Source organism: Elephas maximus, chromosome 4 (genome assembly GCF_024166365.1).
Source record: "Elephas maximus indicus isolate mEleMax1 chromosome 4, mEleMax1 primary haplotype, whole genome shotgun sequence".
Lineage (NCBI taxonomy): Eukaryota > Metazoa > Chordata > Mammalia > Proboscidea > Elephantidae > Elephas > Elephas maximus.
This window is the reverse complement of record NC_064822.1, coordinates 77,199,675-77,220,675: the sequence shown is the minus strand read 5'-3', so window position 1 is coordinate 77,220,675 and position 21,001 is coordinate 77,199,675. Positions and strand designations below refer to the sequence as shown.

Here is a 21,001-nt window from a genome sequence, read left to right as displayed (position 1 = left end):
TATTGCATGACAACATAGCATGGGCCACAAAGCTCTATTCACTAGCTTTATTCATTATTTTCAAGATTTTTTTTCTTAATCTGCTTCAACATGATAATTTCTATTACTGTCTTCAAGCTCACTGTTCTTTTCTTCTGCATTATGCAATCTATTAGTTTGTCCATATATATGTACATTTTAGATATCGTATTTTTCAGTTCCTTAAATATCTTCATGGTGTTGATGTTGTTAGGTGCCATAGAATCTATTCTGACTTGTAGTGACCCTATGTACAACAGAAAGAAACACTGCCCAGTTCTGCACCATTCTCACAATTGTTGCTATGTTTCAGCCCATTATTGCAGCCACTGTGTCAATCCATCTCATTGAGGGGCTTCCTCTTTTTCACTGACCTACTTTACCAAGCATGTCCTTCTGGAGGAATCGGTCCCTCTTAATAACATGTTCAAAGCAAGTGAGATAAAGTCTCATCATCCTTGCTTCTAAAGAGCATTCCAACTATACTTCATCCAAGACATATTTGTTTGTTCTTCTGGCAGTCCATGGTATATTAATATTGTTCGCCAATATTGTTCAAAGACATCAATTCTTTGGTCTTTCTTATTCATTCTCCAGCTTTTGTTTCCTAGCCAGGTGACTGGAAGAGATCCATATACATGCCCGTTCCAAAGAATGTGATCCAATAGAACACAGAAATCTTTATAATAAAAAAAATAGCTGTATTAAAATCTTAATGGCTAATTTGAACATTTTTGGGTCTGTCTCAGTTAACTGCTCTTCCCTTCTACCCAGTCACAGGCTATATTTTTACACTTCATCCCATGCATAGCAATTTTTTATTATATGCATTTTTTTATTTGGATATTGAATTTTTAATTTCTTTAAGGATCAGTTTAATTACTGAGGGAACAGCTGAATATTTTTGAGACTTGTTATTAAGATTTATTAGGCTGGGTCTAGTGTAGCTTTAATCTAAAGTTAGAGCAGCCTTGTTTATAATGTGCATCTAATATGCTCTCTTGAATACCTGGGTGTTCTCTGAGATTTCTCCATTCTGCCTGGTCAGAATTCCTGTCTCCCAGCACTGTGAAACCTCTGGAATCTACATATATTTCACAGTTCCCCAGTAGCTTTTCTCTTACAGGTTCCAGAAAGAAAGGGGCCCCCAATAGAGAAGTCTGAAGCTCCTATTCTGCACATCATTCTTCTTTTCACTATCATGCTTTAAAATTTCAGGTAATTCGACATCATTGAACTTTCATTTCTGTGTTTTTTAATCTACACAAGACCTGCATTCTCTTCATTGACTCACAGTTCCAGAGTCATCGTGTGAAAAGTGCCTTCAGCTGAAAGGCACTTTAATCATGGCGCTCACTTCATGCACTGTCTGTCTGCTGTCCAGTTTCTGAAAACAGTTGTTTCATTTACATATATATATATATATACCCATACCAATACATATATATGTTTTCACATATATAAATATTTATATACATAAGGACATAAATATATAACATGTATGTTTTATATCCTCCACATGTCTGTCAGTTTGTCATACTGTGGGGGCTTGCGTGTTGCTGTGATGCTGGAAGCTATGCCACCGGTATTCAGATACCAGCAGGGTCACCCATGGAGGACAGGTTTCAGCTGAGCTTCTAGATTAAGACAGACTGGGAAGAAGGACCCAGCAGTCTACTTCTGAAAAGTATCAGCAAGTGAAAACCTTATGAATAGCAGTGGAACATCGTCTGATATCGTGCCAGAAGATGAGCCCCCCCAGGTTGGAAGGCACTCAAAAGATGACTGCGGAAGAGCTGCCTCCTCAAAGTAGAGTCAACTATAATGACGTGGACGGAGTAAAGCTTTTGGGACGTTCATTTGCTGATGTGGCATGACTCAAAATGAGAAGAAACAGCTGCAAACATCCATTAATAATCGGAACCTGGAATGTATGAAGTATGAGTCTAGGAAAATTGGAAATCATCAAAAATGACATGGAATGCATAAACATCGATATGCTAGGCATTAGTGAGCTGAAATGGACTGGCACTGGCCATTTTGAATCAGACAATCCTACAGTATACTATGCTGGGAATGACAACTTGAAGAGGAATGGTGTTCCATTCATCATCAAAAAGAATGTTTCAAGATCTATCCTGAAGTATAACACTGTCAGCGATAGGATAATATCCATACGCCTACAAGGAAGACTGGTTAATACAACATGATTCAAATTTATGCACCAACCACTAGGGCCAAAGGTGAAGAAATAGAAGATTTTTATCAGCTGCTGCACTCTGAAATTGATCAAACATGCAATCGAGATGTATTGATAACTACTGGTGATCAGAACGCGAAAGTTGGAAACGAAGAAGGATCAGTAGTTGGAAAATATGGCCTTGGTGATAGAAAAAATGCCAGAGATTGAATGATAGAATTTTCCAAGACCAACGACTTCTTCATTGCAAATACCTTTTTCCACCAACATAAATGGAGACTATACATATGGGCCTTGCCAGATGGAACACACAGAAATCAAATTGACTGAATCTGTGGAAAGAAATGATGGAAAAGCTCAATATCATCAGTTAGAACAAGGCCAGGGGCTGACTGTGGAACAGACCATCAATTGCTCATTTGCAAGTTTAAGCTGAAACTGAAGAAAATCAGAGCAAGTCCACAAGAGCCAAAATATGACCTCGAGTACATCCCACCTGAATTTAGAGACTATCTGAAGAATAAATTTGACACATTGAACACTAGTGACCAAAGACCAGATGAGTTGTGGAATGACATCAAGGACATCATCCACGAAGAAAGCAAGAGGTTATTGAAAAGACAAGAAAGAAAGAAAAGACCAAGATAGATGTCAGAGGAGACTTTGAAACTTGCTCTTGAACGTCGAGCAGCTAAAGCACAAGGAAGAATTGATGAAGTAAAAGAGCTGAACAGAAGATTTCAAAGGGCATCTCATGAAGACAAAGTATTTTAATGACATGTGCAAAGAGTTGGAGATGGAAAACCAAAAGGGAAGAACACGCTTGGCAGTTCTCAAGCTGAAAGAACTGAAAAAAAAATTTAAGCCTCGAGTTGCAATAGTGAAGGATTCTATGGGGAAAATATTAAACAACGCGGGAAGCATCAAAAGAAGATGGAAGGAATACACAGAGTCATTATACCAAAAAGAATTAGTCGATGTTCAACCATTTCAGGAGGTGGCATATGATCAGGAACCGATGGTACTGAAGGAAGAAGTACAAGCTGCTCTGAAGGCACTGGCCAAAAACAAGGCTCCAGGAACTGATGGAATGTCATTTGAGATGTTTCAACAAACAGAAGTAGCGCTAGAGGTGCTTACTCGTCTACGCCAAGAAATATGGAATACAGCTTCCTGGACAGCTGACTGGAAGAGATCCATATTTATGCCTATTCCCAAGAAAGGTTGTCCAACTGAATGTGGAAAGTATAGAACAATACCATTAATATCACAGGTAAGCAAAATTTTGCTGAAGATCATTCAAAAATGGCTGCAGCAGTATATCGACAGGAAACTGCCAGAAATTCAAGCCGGTTTCAGGAGAGGACGTGGAACCAGGGATATCATTGCTGATGTCAGATGGATCCTGGCTGAAAGCAGAGACTACCAGAAGAATGTTTATCTGTGTTTTATTGACTATGCAAATGCATTCGACTGTATGGATCATAACAAATTATGGATAACATTGCAAAAAAATGGGAATTCCAGAACACTTAATTGTGCTCATAAGGAACCTTTACATAGATCAAGAGGCAGTTGTTCAGGCAGAACAAGGGGATACTGATTGGTTTCAAGTCAGGAAAGGTGCGCATCAGGGTTGTATTCTTTCACCATACCTATTCAATCTGTATGCTGAGGAAATAATCCAAGAAGCTGGACTATATGAAGAAGAACGGGGCATCAGGATTGGAGGAAGACTCATTAACAACCTGCATTATGCAGATGACACAACCTTGCTTACTGAAAATGAAGAGGACTTGAAGCACTTACTAATGAAGATCAAAGACCAAAGCCTTCAGTATGGATTGCACCTCAACATAAAGAAAACAAAAATCCTCACAAATGGACAAATGAGCATGATAAACAGAGAAAAGATTGAAGTTGTCAAGGATTTCACTTTACTTGGATCCACAATCAACAGCCATGGAAGCAGCAGTCAAGAAATCAAAAGACACATTGCATTGGGTAAATCTGCTGCAAAGGAACTTCTTAAAGTGCTGAAGAGAAAAGGTGTCACCTTGAAGACTAAAGTGCGCCTGACCCAAGCCATGGTATTTTCAATGGCATCATATGCATGTGAAAGCTGGACAATGAATAAGGAAGACCGAAGAAGAATTAATGCCTTTGAATTGTGGTGTTGGCAAAGAATATTGAATATACCATGGACTGCCAAAAGAATGAACAAATCTATCTTAGAAGAAGTACAACCAGAATGCTCCTTAGAAGCAAGGATGGCGAGACTGTGTCTTACATACTTTGGACATGTTGTCAGGAGGGATCAGTCCCTGGAGAAGGACATCATGCTTGGCAGAGTACAGCGGAAAAGAGGAAGACCCCCAACGAGGTGGATTGACATAATGACCGCAACAATGAGTTCAAGCATAACAATGATTGTAAGGATGGCTCAGGACCGGGCAGTGTTTCGTTCTGTTGTGCATAGGGTTGCTATGAGTTGGAACTGACTCGACAGCACCTAACAACAACAACAATGTTATATATATATATATACACATACCTATATATATGTATTTCTGTGTCATAGTTATTTAATGCAGAGGAACTGTTATTGTAGTGATTATGCTTCTTGGCTAGACATGGAATATTAATTTCTTTTCAAAGGAAATGTTTTAATATCTTTTTTTCTGGGAACTTCCTCACACCTGGAAACACTCTTTTGGTTGGCATAAAATTTTTTTTTTTTCTTTTTTAGTGTTAATATTATAGACACACTTTCAGTGGAACTCATTAAATTTGAACTTCCTGACTGATTACATTTGAGCAATTTGAAAGATGGAATAGTAAAGCCACCAATTAAATGATAAAATGTCATATTTAGAAGGAAAAGTTCGTCTAATTCTAACACAAGTTTTATCACATTGAAGGCTCTTTTCCATCTGTTTTCACATTCCAGAATACAACTATATGTCACCGACCATTAATAACTGTAGTTGAATAGATAAAGTAGAGGAAAAGATAAAGAGCTTTATGTGTAAGTTATTAACTTAAATAGAAACTGAAGTAAAAAAACAAGTGGAATTTACTAGGGTTCATTTAATAAGACAAACTTCTAACATTTAAAGGCAGTTACTGTGATTATGATTTTTTGGTTTTGACATTTTTTGTTTCAATATAGTTGAAATTTCAATTTATTGCTTCTTGGCCAGCAAAAATATGTAAACAGATGATTGACCTAGCTAAGATGACAGTGAACTAGCTTGGGAATGGATCATCATACATGTACCATGAAACCATGAGAATCTTCCATTGTCTTCACCCTCTAGGGTAACTGTTTATGTCAGACAGTATGCAAAGAAAATTATTCATTATAACATATTTATTTTACATTTTTTTTTATCACAGTGTGAAGCACTGCACATAAACAAGACAGACAGGTTTCTTGTTCTCACAGTTCTTAGAAATTAATGGGGGAGGGGGGCAAGAAATAAACACATGCATAAACAAGATGATAAAATATTATATTAACTCTGATAACACAAAGGGTAACATGATAGAGAAAAAGTAGAGAAAGACTTCCTTAGAGTGCTCAAAAAAGACCTCTTTCAGAAGACGACATTGGAGTGAAGACCTAAAAGATAAGATTATTTAGTCATATGAAGAACTGAGGAAAAATCATTTCCGGTAGAAGGAACACCAAATAAAAAGGCCTTGAGTTGGGAAATGGAATAGCACGTTTGTAGTATATGAAAAAAACTGATGTTACTGACTTGAAGTGAATGAGTAAGAGTAACACAAGATGAAATTAGAGAGTATGGTGGTAACCAGCTTGTCCAGGTGCTACATACTGTGATAGGATATAGTGTATAAGGCATTTTATTCTAAGAATATAAGAAACCATTTAAAGGTTTTGAACAGGAAAGTCATGTAATCTGAGTATTTTTTTGAGTGATTCCTTTGACCACAAAGTAAAGAATGGGTTGAAGAGGAAGGCAGAGTAGAAGAAAGCAGAGCAAGTTAATGCAATATTCTAGGCAAGAGGTTATGCTGGCTGGAATTAGGCTGATGGCAGTGAATATAGGTAGAAGTGGCTAGATTTTAGAGACTTATTTTGGAAGTTGAGCAGACATGATTTGATGGTGAATTACAATTGGAATTTTAGTTGATTGAGAAGCCAAAGAGTCAAGATCACATGGAGGAATTCAAGGTTTTGAGTTGATCAAATGGGCAGATATTGGAATTATTTTCTGGAGAAGGAATAAGTTTGGGACAAGCTGGGGGATGAAATATGATCGAGAGTTTTGTTTTGGGTAAATCAAGTATGGAAGCCTATTGAACATTCAAGAAGACGTATTAGAAAGTAGTTGGATATAACTCTGGAGCTAAGGGGGGTTATCTGTGCTGGAGCATCATTTGAGAGCCATCTAGAAAAAGATTATGTTTGAAGCCAAGTGATGGATTGGTCTTAGAAGTTTTTTAGACAGAAATATTTTTTTCCCTGTTTTCTATGATTGGATGCAGAAGCGCTCTCATTGATCTTGGTTGGTCATAACTCTGTTATTTACTATCCATGTGATCTCGGGCTAACCATTTAACTTTCCTGAATACCTATTTAAATAGGACAATATATCTGTTACTTTCTCAAAGGATTTTGTAGGGTTTAACGAGAAAATGCATTTGAAAGCACTTTGTAACTGAATACAAACATTGTTATAGGAATGAAAGGCAATTTAAAATGATACATAAACTTACATTGGATCTTCTTGGTTAAAAAGTGAAGGTAATATAAAGAACAGCATTTCAGTAATTATTCATTGTAATTTGCACCAGAGGTCTTTCTTTTAAATGTTCACATATTTTGAGTTTAATAGACTACAGAGATATCACAATAGAAAAGTTTCTTTCTTAATTGTATCCTTTTGGCATAATATTAATGAACACAATTAGCTGTGACTTACATATTACCAAGTAGCAGTACTAAAGCCACTAACTCCCCTAAATTCTTCCTGGAATTTGGGTTTCATCCAAAAAATAACTGTTTGAGAAAATTGAAGTACTCCTTAGTTACTAATTTAGCACCATTAAAGCACGATTTGTTTCTGTTCTTTTTTAATCTGCCATAATAATTAAATTTTGCTTTTTCCTGTTTACTAAAACAACTTCCTACCTACTTGAAGGATGGTCGAGCAGTGATTTTCCACTACTACATGCTGACATAGATCTAATCACCCTGCTTTGTTGTTTTGAACTGAGTGCTTTCTAGCTCTTTTATTTTCCTTTAGTCTAAAGTTAAAGTTGCTAAGTATCACAGGAAACAAATCTTTTAAAGCATACAAAATTACTTAATTAGCTCCTAGACATTAATTGATCATTCACCAGGTGTGACCTTAGGAAATGGAAGCAGTTTCGTAGGAACTAATGCTCACTATTTAAAGATATAAGTGTTTCAAGTATGACTGATATCACAAACAGTGAGGAAAATTCACTCAGAAGACCTGAGTCACTTACAGTAAGGGAGACTGCTTCTGTGAAAGTCTGGCAATATGTTTTAAGCACTGTTTTGATGGTTCTACAAGATTACTTCTATTCTCTTCAGGGTCAGGTTTCATGTACTCCCACCTGGTAGCTGGAAAATCAATCTGAAATAAAGGAACAATTTGTCATTTATTGAGGGTGACTCAAACAATTCATTATTAATTTAATAACCTCCATCTTAGATCTGTAGAACCTAAAATAAAGGAAAATTTCTCTTTTCTGTGCTTTTTATCATTTTAAAATAGAATCATTAAAGCTTTCACTTGAGAGTTAAACATACATGATATTTGGCCAATTCTCAATTATCTACACAAATGGCATATCTTAGTGATCTGTAATGCTTTCTGAGGCAAAATGAGAAAAGTAAGAATAGTATATGCACTTTTCATAAAGATAAATATGTTACATTTTTGTTTAATGCTGAAGTTATATCCTTTCTACATTTTGGTCTTAAATGTCTATCAGAAGGTGACGAAACTGTAGATGGTAATTATAATTTTTTATGGCATCACTTTGGAAAATACAAAGAGTTACTCTACATTGATCTCTGATTCACAAAATCTATAAGTCTGGGGACCACTTTGTAGATAGGAGGTAAAGCTCCTCCAAGGCAAAGACTTGTTTTGCAAATATACAATCAAACACAATATTTTTGCTTTGGGCTCTGTAGTTCAGATTTACAGACAGGGCTAGAATCCAGCCCTCCTTCTTCCTAGTTCAATGTGCTTTCCATTACATCATGCAACAATGAAATTCTCATTCTAGTAAGTAAAATTACAGCAAAAAAGACTGTTCCAAAATATTTAAATAAGCTGTAGACTTTAGTGCTCCATATATTTGCTTAAGGTTGTCATGGTTTTTAAAAATTTTCATATTAGCAGATCCACAGAGCTCATTTTTCTCTCATGAACTATGTTAGGTTGGAGTTGCAGATAAAATTGTGGAATGTTATGAAGCAGGCTGTGTGAGCTACATTGGAACTGCTGTTTAATCTATTTGGGCTCTTATTTATTTGAAAAAGCTTTAGCAGTTTCGTTCTGTAACCCCTAAAATTTGTTGCAATACTTGTTTTTTGGTTATAGTGTATCATTTATTACTCCAACATGAAAAAAGAAACAAGTAACAGATCAGCTAACCCAAAGCAATATTAAAGTCAATTTTGCTTCTTAACAGAAACATTCACTTTGGTGCTGTAGAAAAAAGTATGTCCAGTACTATCAGGTTACATTTAGCTTTTTATGTGCTCAAGTATTTTTAAACTCATGGAACAAAAGTACTAGAAATAACATTTAATGAACTAATCCAATTTTATGTTGGCCTTAAATGAAGTGTAGGTTAGATGAGGAAACTACAGCAGTGAATGAGAACACAGTAGCACTCCTGTGCACAAAGCTACAACAAATTATTTTATACATTTTACTTAGGAAATAGTTTTCTTTATTTCTGATACATGTATGAGTCTCTATACCAAATGGCATTTATTCACTGGTTATGAAGATACATAGTAATTGATTCTTGAGTCACTGATAAAAATACTGAAATTTCTTCCAGTTGCCTTTTATTCTTTTTACAAAAGAGAAGTTCCCAAAAGGTATTTACTCCAGAATACTTTTGAGCTCCATGAATTACAGAGGCTATAAGAAGTATCCATTACCTTCAGAGAACTTAAAGTCTAACTGAGGAGAAAAGGCACACACATTTACAACTAAAATGTGGCTTTTAGCTGCCGTTGACTCCCGATTCACAGTGGCACCATGCACAATGGAACAAAACACTTCGTAGGCCTGTACCATTCCTATGATTGCTTTTGGATTGGACCATTGTGATCCACAGGGTTTTTATTGGCTGATTTTCAGAAGTAGATCTCTAGATCTTTCTTCCTAGCCTGTATTAGTTTAGAAACTCTGCTGAAGCTCGTTCAGTATCACAGTAACACACAAACCACCACTGACAGATGGGTGGTGGCTGAGCGTGAGCTGCATTATCTGGGGACACTGGGGGACACTGGTGGTTCAGTGGAAGAATTCTTGCCTTCCATGCAGGAGACCTGTGTTTGTTTCCCAACCAATGAACAACTGAAATAGAGGACAATACGTACACAGCAGCCCAAAGGTGTGCCTCAACCCATTAACAGCAAACACATGACTCTGCTCCTTCCTCTCCTCTGTCCATGACTCACTAAACCTGGGCCTGGTCTCAGATTTCCTTCTAATGGAGTGCTCCGTCAGTTTTCTTCAAATGTCTATATTGCAAATGCCATGCTATGAGACCAATGTGTCACACACACTCATGTCTCAGGCCTTAAGGGCACATTCCTGAGTGCAAGAACAAAAGAATTTATGGGGCTCTTTTCTTTTGGGTACAGGAAAATATACAGTCCTGGTCATCCTACCTTTTAATTCACACCTTATTACACATTTTTATGTTGGTGTCTTGTGTTCCATTATTCCACCTTGCTTCACTGCCTCTCTTCATTGTTCCCATTTGCATGTGGCCACCATGGTTTCTACTATGTCTTCATGACTCGGAAATCCTCAAGGTAGCTGTTGTGAATAAATGTCCCTACTGTCCATGCCCCAAACCATGTCCATGCCATGTTCGCATGGTACCATAAGGCCTCTCTCAGGCTCCCATAATCCTGTCAGTTTGTTCAAAGAACTCCCACACAAATGTAACTTATTTATGGTAATAAATTTTACGGCAGTTGAGAAGAAGAAAGGATGCCTATTGACTGAGTGGCAATGGGGGTGAGTCTCAAGAAAGGTGTTGTAGAAGAGGCACTCATAAGGTGGTTTGGAAATGAGAGAAAAAAAAGAATTCCTTCTACCTGGGGACAAAAAATGTGCTGTGTTCTAAGAACCTGGCCTCAGTGATTAGACTGCTGCCTCCCCTAACACTTCTGATAATGGAGGGTAACCCTGGAATAAAATGCTAGGTAAGGTAAAATATTTTGGGGAAATGAGCAGATAAGAATTGCAATTTAAGGAGGAGGCCCACTAGGATGAAAGGAAGGATTAATACTTCTGGTATCCAGGTTCAGATAAGTGGACTGAAGGGCTATGTTTAGAAATGTCTGTGGCTTGTGTTATTTTTACTGATCAGAAGCATGGCTATATATCATTCATTTAGCAAATATTATATCCCAGGCACTGTCAATTCTGTCAAAGAAGTCTCAGTTAATGGGAAAGAAATATAATGTGGTGAATGTGTTGAAAAATTTATACTGGATATTATGTGAACACAGAGGAAGGACACTTAACCCTGCTTCAGGCAGGAGTAGAGGAGGGATTAAGGGAGAAATTCCTAGAGAAGGGCCTATGAATCCTAAACGATGCATATTAACTATACAAACAAAATCAGAGAAGGGGCACATAGTGGGCAGTGAGGGGAAAGGGAAGGCACATTGTAGACAGAGGGAATGGTATTCGTAAATGCACATTTTTAATGTTGCTGGAACTTTAGATATCAGACAGTGGCAAGATAAACAGTGGGAAAGGGGCCATGCTACAGAGTTTGGTGTTAATTCTCTAGGTAGCGGGGGTACTGGAGAGTACTAGCAGGGGAGTGGCAGATTTAGATTTAAGTTTTAGATTGATCACATTGTGGCTATGTGGATTTTTGTTTAGAGAATGAAAAAACGACATAGGAAAGCCAGTTAAATTGTTGAGATGTAGGAGGGAGTTGCTGAACTAGGACAGATGAGGTGGGGAATTAAGAAGATAGGTTTGAGGATATAGTTATGGACTCAGTATGGGAAGATAGAGAAGGCAAGAAAAACAGCTGGTTTATTGCTTTGCATTACTAGGTGGATATGGGGCACGAAAGAAAAGCTTGTACATGAATGTTTATAGCTGCATTATTTATAATAGCCAAAAGGTAGAAACAACACAAATGTTCATCTACTGATGAATGGTTAAACAAAATGCACACATATCAATACAATGGAATATTATTGATCATAGAAAGGAATGAAATACTGAGACATGTTACAACATGGATGGCAACTCAAAACATTTTGCTGGGTCATGAAAGGATTCCATTTATATTAAATGTCCATAATAGACAAATCTATAGAGATAGAAAGTTTCAGAAAGTTAGCAGAGAGAGGTTTCTGAGGTTTGGGTGAACTGGAAGGGCTGAGGGTGACAGTCAAAAGGCATGAGATTTCTTTATGAAGTGATGAAAATGCTCTAAAATAGACCGTGGTGATGGCTGCATTTATCTGTGAATATACTAAAAACAATAAATTGTATACTTCAAATGGGGGAGTTGCAGAGTATGTGAATTGCATCTTAATAAAGCTGTTTAAAACAAAAGAAATTAATGAGAACACTCATGGAGAATATGTACTGAGAGTAGCCCTAACAAACAGAACACTTGGGAACTGTCAACAATGAGGGCTGAACTGAAGGGGAACTTGGGAAGGAGAAAAAGGGATTGCCACAGAGTAGCAAGATGGCAGTAACACCAAAGCCAAAGATAGTGTTCAGTAAATGGGGGAGAGGCAGTGCCATAAGGAGCAGAAAAAGGGCTTATCTGATAAAGACTGAAAACTGCCACTGGATTTGGACACCTTATAACAGTTAAGTGCGATCAGAACAAAAGCAAGATTACAGTGAAATTAGACATGACTGCGGAGGCAAAGAAGTAGAAGAGTATATAGAGCAACAAGAACACTGCCCTTAATTCTTAAATTTGTGATAGAGCTACTCTACTAGATGGTCAAAGCCTGCCTACCTTGTTTGCTTTTTTACAATAAGAAGCATGTAAACATTTTTATAGACTGAAAAGCCGGACTTAGTAGAAAGGGAGAAGTTGAAACTTCAGGAGAAAGAGAGAATTATTGATGGAAAAAGGTCTTGGAGCATGTGGTAGTATCTGCAGTCAAAAGCACCTCTGGAAGCATAGCTCTTGTTCGGAGGCTGGAAAGCCCCTGGGGAATTGTATGCAGGAAGAGGCAGGAAGTTGAGAAAGACCCAGGCTGATGTACTCAGCGATAACTTTCTTTTCTGTCTCCATTTCTGAACTCAGGTCTATTGCACTCTACCCATTGCTCCCTGTCAGCTCATTAGCTACAGAACCAGGAAGCATTATTGGCTTGAAGGAATCAGGGTCCATGATACCTCATACCCCTTGTCACACTAGAATGGCTACAATTATTGCAGTAACTGCCCCATCTAATTGATAATCAGACAATCAGAAATGTACAGTTCTAAAAGAAACCAGATACACAGAATATAAACCTTTTACTGTACAGAGGTGAAATGTGAACTAAGGTGACTTATTCAAGGTCATAACATTTTAAATTAAAGAGCTAAGCCTAAAACCCAGATTTCCTAACTCTCAGCCCAACATCTTTGCCTGAGATCCATACTGACTTCTTAACACAAATACTGGCGCAAGACTCTCTTCCAATTTCTTTACAGCCTCACAATCTTTAGGTTGAAAGATTTTGCTCTAAGTTTAGCTGAATATGTGACTAAAATGATACTGGTTAGGAGCTTTGACTTTAATATCTTAATAACTTCTATTTTATTTTTCACATATTATCATAAATTAAACATTCCAGGAGGCTCCCTTTATATCTATACCACTGGAAATTATTTTGGAAATATCATTGATTTAACTTTTTCATACTGTTGAATGACTTACATGTTTCACCCTCTTGTTTTTTGGTAAGATGAATTCTCTTTTGGCTCTAAATGTCTAATTGGATTATTTATGTTGTCGTTGAAAACGTGAAACTTCTCTTCACATTCCACTTGCAAGGATGTTTGCTCCTTCATCTGAGAAGAATCAACTGGAGTCGCATATAATAGTATCACTTACTTATTCCCACCCCCACCATAGCACCCTTCCCAATGACCCCTAAAACTGACTCATTTATAAACCAAACCAAAACCCAGTGCCGTCGAGTCAATTCCAACTCATAGCGACCCTATAGGACAGAGTAGAACTGCCCCACAGAGTTTCCAAGGAGCACCTGGCAGATTCGAACTGCCGACCCTTTGGTTAGCAGCCTTAGCACTTAACCACTACACCACCAGGGTTTCCGACTCATTTATATCCATCATTAAATAATCACCATTAATGCCAGATGTGCGAAAGGCTTTGCTAAAGCTGAGGTAATTTCGGTCTGGTAAGTTAGATTTTAATAAAAAAGTGCATTCATTCCTTCAAAGAAAGCTTGCTTATATCTGTACCTGGAGTTCCCACCAGTATACAAAATGCACTGCATCCCAAACTGAATCCATCTTATTCCTCTCATGAAGTCTTTTCTTACTCCTGCATTTTTTAATCAAGTTAGAGGCATTGCTATTGACTCAGGAAGTCATGTTTTTATCTCTATTTTCTTATTTCCTTCATACAGTTGTGCCTCTTTCTGTTTAAAGAAGTTTTTAAAATATATCCCTTAATTTTTTTTTTTTTTTTTAAGACTTGGCCCTTATGATCTTTAAACTTAGATCACTAAGATATTTTTATAACAAGTCACCACATATCCTGTCTTCTGGTTTTCTAGGACATCTTCTACCACATTGCCAGAAAAAACTTTCTATGGCTCCTGTTGAGCAGAAAATCATGTCCAAATCTGGTACCCAATCTGGTAGCACGGTGTTTGTTACCCTTTACCACTGCGCATCATATAATTTATTCATTAGTCTTAGCTACCTTGAGACTGTCGCCCTTTTCTGAATCTTTGTGTTTGCACTTGCTGTTCCCTTACGATTTTATCACCCTCCTTTGCTTATACTACCTAATGAGAATTTACTCATTCTACAAAAGGCATTCAAATGTCACACCCTCTGGGAGTCTGTTCCTAAACTTTATACATTTTTTTCCCTTCCCTCAAAAATATTCATTGCTATCCCAACTGTGTTAGTGCCCTAAAGTGGACACAGTTTTTGTCACATCACATCAGAGTTGAGTTGTGAAGGTCTGTTTTCCATGCTAGGTTTTGCCTTCCTTGAAATCCTTGGCTTGGTATTATGCATTCCCTCATTTTTGTAATGTGTTTATCACAATGTATAGTGCATAGCAGTCATGTATTAAATGTGTATGAAATGTAATTGAATTGAACCACTAGTATTTTGTAATTCTTTTTCATGAGTACAGTATATTTACCAGGTTTATGAAGAGTCCTGTCTTAGTTATTTAGTGCTGCTATAACAAATGCCACAAGTGGGTGGCTTTAACACACAGAAATTCATTCTCTCAGTTTAGAAGGCTAAAAGTCCAAAATCAGGGTGCTGGCTCTAGGGGAAGGCTTTCTATGTCTGTAGGGTCTGGGGGAAGGTCCTTGTCTCTTCAGCTTATATTCCTTGGCTCCTTTGTGATTTTCATGTGGCATGGTATCTATCTTTCTCCATCTCTGCTTTCTAACTTGCTTGGTTAATGTCTTTTATATCTCAAAAGGAATTGATTTAAGATACGCCCTACGTGAATACTGTCTCATTAACGTAACAAAGAAGGCCCATTTCCAAATGGGATTAAAACCACAAATAGGGGTTAAGATTTACAACACATATTTTTTGGGGGACACAATTCAGTCCATAACAAGTTCCTTCTCTTTTATAATGGAAATGTTTCTCTTTTTGTACTGTTATAATAGGACATCTGCTAAGCAGTAAGCCGTCATGCACTGAGTGTCCCTGACGTACCAATCACTCATTCTTATGACCATGTCTACAAATAAAAAGTAGATATTGGGGTGATGTCTGGTAGGTCCTTCGTCCTTCCATCAGAGTGGCCACCACATTGTCCTTAGTACTAAATTTTCCTTCCATTTTCAACATGTTACTGTGCAACTCACAAAACTCTGTTTCCCACACCCCTGCAGTGGTTAAGAGCTATGGCTCCTAACCAAAAGGTCAGCAGTTCGAGTCTACTAACTGCTCCTTGGAAACCCTGTAGGGCAGCTCAACTCTGTCCTATAGGGTCGCTATGAGTCAGAATGAACCCAATGGCAATGGGCTTTTTTGGGTTTTTTTTACAACCAAATGAGAAATTTCAGAGCCTGGAAACTCCACTAGTTTCCTCTAGAGCAATGATTCTCAGCTGGGGGGATTTCATCCCCAGAGGACATTTGACAATGCCTGGAGACATTTTTGATTGTCAAAACTGGGGAGGTGCTACTGCAATCTAGGGGTTGAAGCCAGGGATGTTGCTAAACATCTAACAATGCACAGGAAGGGCTCCCACAATGAAGAATTATCCAGTCCAGAATGTCAACAGTGCTGAGGTTGAGAGACCCTGCTCTAGACGGTGGTACCCAGATAGCAGTTCCCATTTTTTTTTTTTTTGTAGAGATGAAAGTCCTTATTCCCTGCATGCCCATGTATGGAAATGTCCATGCTTCAGGTATCTGACAAGTATGATCAACCTTCAATATAAAATAATGAGGAGCTATGATGCAGTAAGGACCAAAGCCTGAAGTCATTGAGCACCTTTCATTCATATCACAAATCACAGGAGGTAGAGAGGTTTTAAGGAAAAATAAAGTACAATAGGTAGGTTCGTTTGCAATTGATCCCCAATTACTCAGCTAATTGTTAGTCATTTAAGAGATATGCAATAGAAAAAAGTTTAAAATGACACATTGCAGAGGCAGGTGTGATTTAGGTACCAAGTTAATATATACCAGTAACTGTTTTTAGACAATAGAAAGCAAAATAAATGCACATAATGAGTATACTAATGGCAACATTCCCTCCCTCCTTTATGATCATGTTTTATGCAGAATAGCTTGCAATTGCTATTATAGAGACTGTGAGAAAAGAGCTTTGAGAGTACTGAATGCAAAATAAAGGCAGTAGAGGTTTCACAAACCCCATCAGGCTGGAGTATAAGAAGACTATTAAAATGTGTGATCTTGGAAGAAAATTGTTTCTGTAATTGACAGCAAGCTACTTATCAACCAATAGTTGGTGTGTGTACTTTAATCTCATAGCCTGGCACTTACCTGCAGGGTCACTGGGGATAGCTGACTTATATCCCACACTCCTGGCGCTATTATTTCTATGGGAGGTTCACTCTGCAATGTCATGCTGAACAGTCTACACCCAAGAATGAATTTTCTACAAAAGACAACGCATACAGACAGGAGTCATTTAAGGAGGGAAGCTATTATTATCTGTAAATGTTTTCTTTAGAATGTAAACATAATCAGCTATTATAGTGACTTTGTTTAGTAGCTAGAAGAGAGATACAATATTCCTCAAGCACAGGTACTAGTTATTAGCTCGTTTCTAATATACCACATGGATGCATGACTGTCTTCATAGATGCCTGTACTTATTTTCTACAAGAAAAAAGTTTTCCACAATGGTTCCTAACCAAAACCAAAAAGAAAACCAAACTTGTTCCGTCAAGTTGATTCCAACTCATAGTGACCCAAAGGACAGAGCAGAACTGCCCCATGAGGGTGCCCGGTGGATTCAAACTGCCAACCTTTGGGTTAGCAGCCATAGCTCTTAACCACTACACCACCAGGGTTTCCATGGTTCCTAATAGGTAACATTTATTCTTAATTCCCAACAATGGTGACTGCAAGGTGGGGCTAAAAATCTCAGATTTGTATTCTTGGAGTTACAATTGCCTTCCAGTCAATTAAGGTGTTAACTCTTCCAAATATTTTTGATCTGTAGAGTGACTAAATGCCCTGAGAGCCTTTGACTATGTGAGTTCTAAATTTATATAAAGAAAAGACAAATTAACATAAGATCTGCAGAATGAATAGTTGTAAGAACTTCACAGAGGGAATGCTGCCTTACTCATAAATAGATTTTTCATAGCCTGGGTTTCCAAAAATCTGTTGTAAATTACCATAGTAAATGAAAGTTCATACAGCAAAGACTTCTACAGCAAAGAATTCATGGATGGTTTTAACAGCTTCAGTAACATCCAAATTCACAGATCTTAATAGGAATTTTAAAAGAAACTATACCTGGCTGTAAGTATGAGTCAGAATATTCGTGAAATATTTCAGTGATCATTGAAATTCAAGTTTACAAAGAAGTATGAGACATCAAGTGTGTCTTTTTAAAAATAATGCAGACTTCCGTCTTGTAGTCTAACAGGTACCTTTCAAAACATGACCAAAAAATCAAACAAATAATGCTCTCCTTAAATATTTCGCTTTCTGAGGCTTGTCTTCTTTATTTTCCATATCTAGATATATTGTTAGGAAGTATCTGCCAAGAGAATATAATTTGCAAATATTATTGGGCAGACATTTTCATATAACCCAAGGACAATCTTCTAGAAAGATAGATTTTGAGTCTTCTTTACCCCTTTGTAGAAAGAGTTAGGATCTAGAAACAACTAAAGACAAAGATATCCAGAGTGGGGAGAGTCTCCAAGAGGGCATTTCTGGAAGGGGGTCATACGGTGGGGTTAAGAGGGCTCTGCGGTAAGGGCATCTGATTGGATCATCCAAATTGATGTCAACTGGGAGTAGCAGGCAGATCTCAGATGGGTCTACGGTACCTTTGCACAAGTCAGCCAGGGAGTGTTAACAAGCCCTGGTGAGTCTGGGAGAGCCCACATCATGAACTTTATTAGCTGCAGACTTCAGCTGTAAATTGCTGTTGGGCAAGCGGCCACCAGCTTAAAAAGTGGCATCGCTTTGGATATCAGCAGTCAGACCAAAGGATCTGTTTCTTTTCCGATACTGTGCAACCTGACACCCTCAGAGAAAGAGAATCAGGGTGTAGGCAGGCTATCTATCTGAGTTACTGAGTATTTTTAACCAAAAGAGACTGCATCCTTCTAAAAGGACTATTTACATTACTAAATTGACTAATATTTTATCATAGAGGGAATATTATTTTCTCCTTATCAGTTACAGGGTGGGAACTCATGAGGAAGAGGGTGATATGTTAATTGCATGTATTTCCTCACATGTAAGTTGTAGAGTTAGTTACATTTGTGGCCATATTATATTTATATGTCTTGGCCCACCTTCACTCTTAGAATCTGGATGATCTAAGCTGATATCTACAGAAGACAAGGGGACTCAAATATCTGCTCTAAAGATCTGCCATTTCTCTTCTTGAATGGAGTCTAGGTCAACAGTCACCATGGCCTTAATTCTGAGGCACTGGGACAGAATGAAGTCAGATCACTTGATGAAGGAGTAGGTGAGGAAGTTATCAAGAAACAGAGAGTAAGGCTGGACTCTAGGACTCAATATTGCCCTCCCACTCAACCCTCCCTCCAGACACCTGGGACCACGACAGGGTAGCTCACTGTTCATCTCTCTTACACTTAGTGATTTTAAGTAAGATGTCATTAGAAAAAGGATTACATTGCTAAACATAATATTTCAAAACATTTCTTCGGGCATATTTCTAAGGGCCTTTTCAATTTAAATATGTATGGGTTCACATGACTAGAAAAATCAACCCAAAATCTGTGGTTTCAGGAGAGCAGATGGGCTTGTTTATACGTGCTGGGCCCCAGATTCTTCAAGCAATAAAATAAGGGTTTGAATAATTATTTTGGCTTTAGAACTGTATGTATCTGTGGCATTGCTTTCTGGAACCAGAGACTACAAATGACTCCTGAACTGGGCAACAAGCAGGACCAGTGGATCTGATGTTATTAAACTCTTTGGGAGTCTGTCTCAAGTAGATTTCATGCCCCAGAGCAGGTTGCAGGTGAGGCTGAGGCAGAAAGAAGCCCCTTGTAGTGTGTTAACCTTTTCACTATGTCTTCAGGGCGTCCAGTGTGGTGCCTAAGCACAAGAAGGGTTGCACATGATGTAGTAAAATGTGGCGAGACGTCAGAAGACCTACATTTTAGTTCTTGTTCTATTCCCAAGTAGTCTGGTGGTCTATAGCAAGTCCTTTACCTTCCTTCATCTCACAGCTCTTCATCTATAAATGAGATATTTGGACTAGGGGAGCTCTGAGTGTCTGTCTTAGAAAGGATTTGTTTTTAATAAGGAAGTTTCACCCACAAACTTTTTTACTATTAGATTTTGAAGATACATCTGAAACAATAATTCAATTGTCTAAGAAATCAAATTATTTCGAGATTAAGATTTGTTTTAGGCTTCTTTTGAGGTTCTGCAAAAGATTCTAATTTTCTACCTTTAATTCACCTGGAGAGCTTTGAAAATACAGAAGCCCAGGTCTTTGTACAGATAAAATAAATTAGAATCTTTGGAGAAACTCATGCTTTGAGTATATATTAAAATCTTCCCAGGAGATTCTATTGTTCAAATAAGGCGGAGAATATCTGCATTGAAGGAGCTTACCACAATTTAGAAATGCTAAGTAGCTACGAGACTATTTGTTTGAATTTAAGTAAGGAAGAAAGTGCATAGAAATTGTTGAAGCGAGGCTAACACTTTCTTGCTGCAGTGTGGAAGCACTGTGAATACAGATGCTGTGAAAATCTCACCCCCAAAAGAGAGAATTACAAAACTTCCGTGGGAAAAATTCTACCTTGGATGTGAGATGTATTTTTTATAGGATGAAGGTGAGTTTGTGTGCCTGAAAATGTAGAAGTTTATTTTTATGTGTAGACATTCTTTATACAGCCATAACTGGCATATCTGAGTTTAATCACTGTTGGCTCTCTCTCTCTCTCTCTCTCTCATTTCTGAAAACCACAGAGATAGGAGGCCTTTAAATCTGCATATGTTCAGGTTTTGTGTATGTTGGAAAAAATTGGCATGTGTTCATTACAACTCCACATAGGTAGGTAGGAGCAATTCAAACTGTAATAAATGGTAGGCTCAATACCAAATGTTTATGGGCAGGGGCCATTCTACAGAAGAAAATAAAATTATGTTGCTTATTTGGTGTGATCTGGAAATATCTGCATCAAATACATTTGGATAGAATCTTTGTAACTTGAAGCAATGAGCACAATGGGATCATCGCATCTCCCCAACTGCCCCACATGATAGATTTCTAATGTGTTAATAAGATCTGGGATGAGCCCTGGTGGTGCAGTGGTTAAAGCACTTGGCTGCTAACCAAAAGGTCGGCAGTTCGAATCCACTAACCACTGTTCAGGAGAAAGATGTGGCAGTCTGCTTCCATAAAGATTACAGCCTTGGGAATCCTTTGGGGCAATTCTACTCTGTCCTATAGGGTTGTTATGAGTCAGAATCAACCAGACGGCAGCAGGAATAAGATCTGGATTTCTTTAAACAATTTAGCCCCAAGAGAGAAGCAGAGTTTCTGATTTTCATGAGAAACAATGTTTTGGACATGTATTTATAAATGCTTATTCCAATGCTCT

At 37.8% G+C, this 21,001-nt stretch overlaps 1 protein-coding gene across 4 annotated transcripts in view; it reads right to left on the bottom strand.

Moving 5' to 3' along the window:
- Positions 1 to 21,001, bottom strand: part of PIK3C2G (phosphatidylinositol-4-phosphate 3-kinase catalytic subunit type 2 gamma) — a 432,221-nt gene that overhangs the window by 255,837 nt on the left and 155,383 nt on the right. For all 4 annotated transcript variants that reach the window (XM_049882566.1, XM_049882569.1, XM_049882568.1 and 1 more), the window contains exons 14-15: positions 16,707 to 16,821; positions 7,721 to 7,851 (exon numbers count right to left, since the gene is read on the bottom strand). In XM_049882566.1, the coding sequence (XP_049738523.1) occupies positions 7,721 to 7,851; positions 16,707 to 16,821 (246 nt within the window). The remainder of the gene's footprint in view (positions 1 to 7,720; positions 7,852 to 16,706; positions 16,822 to 21,001) is intronic.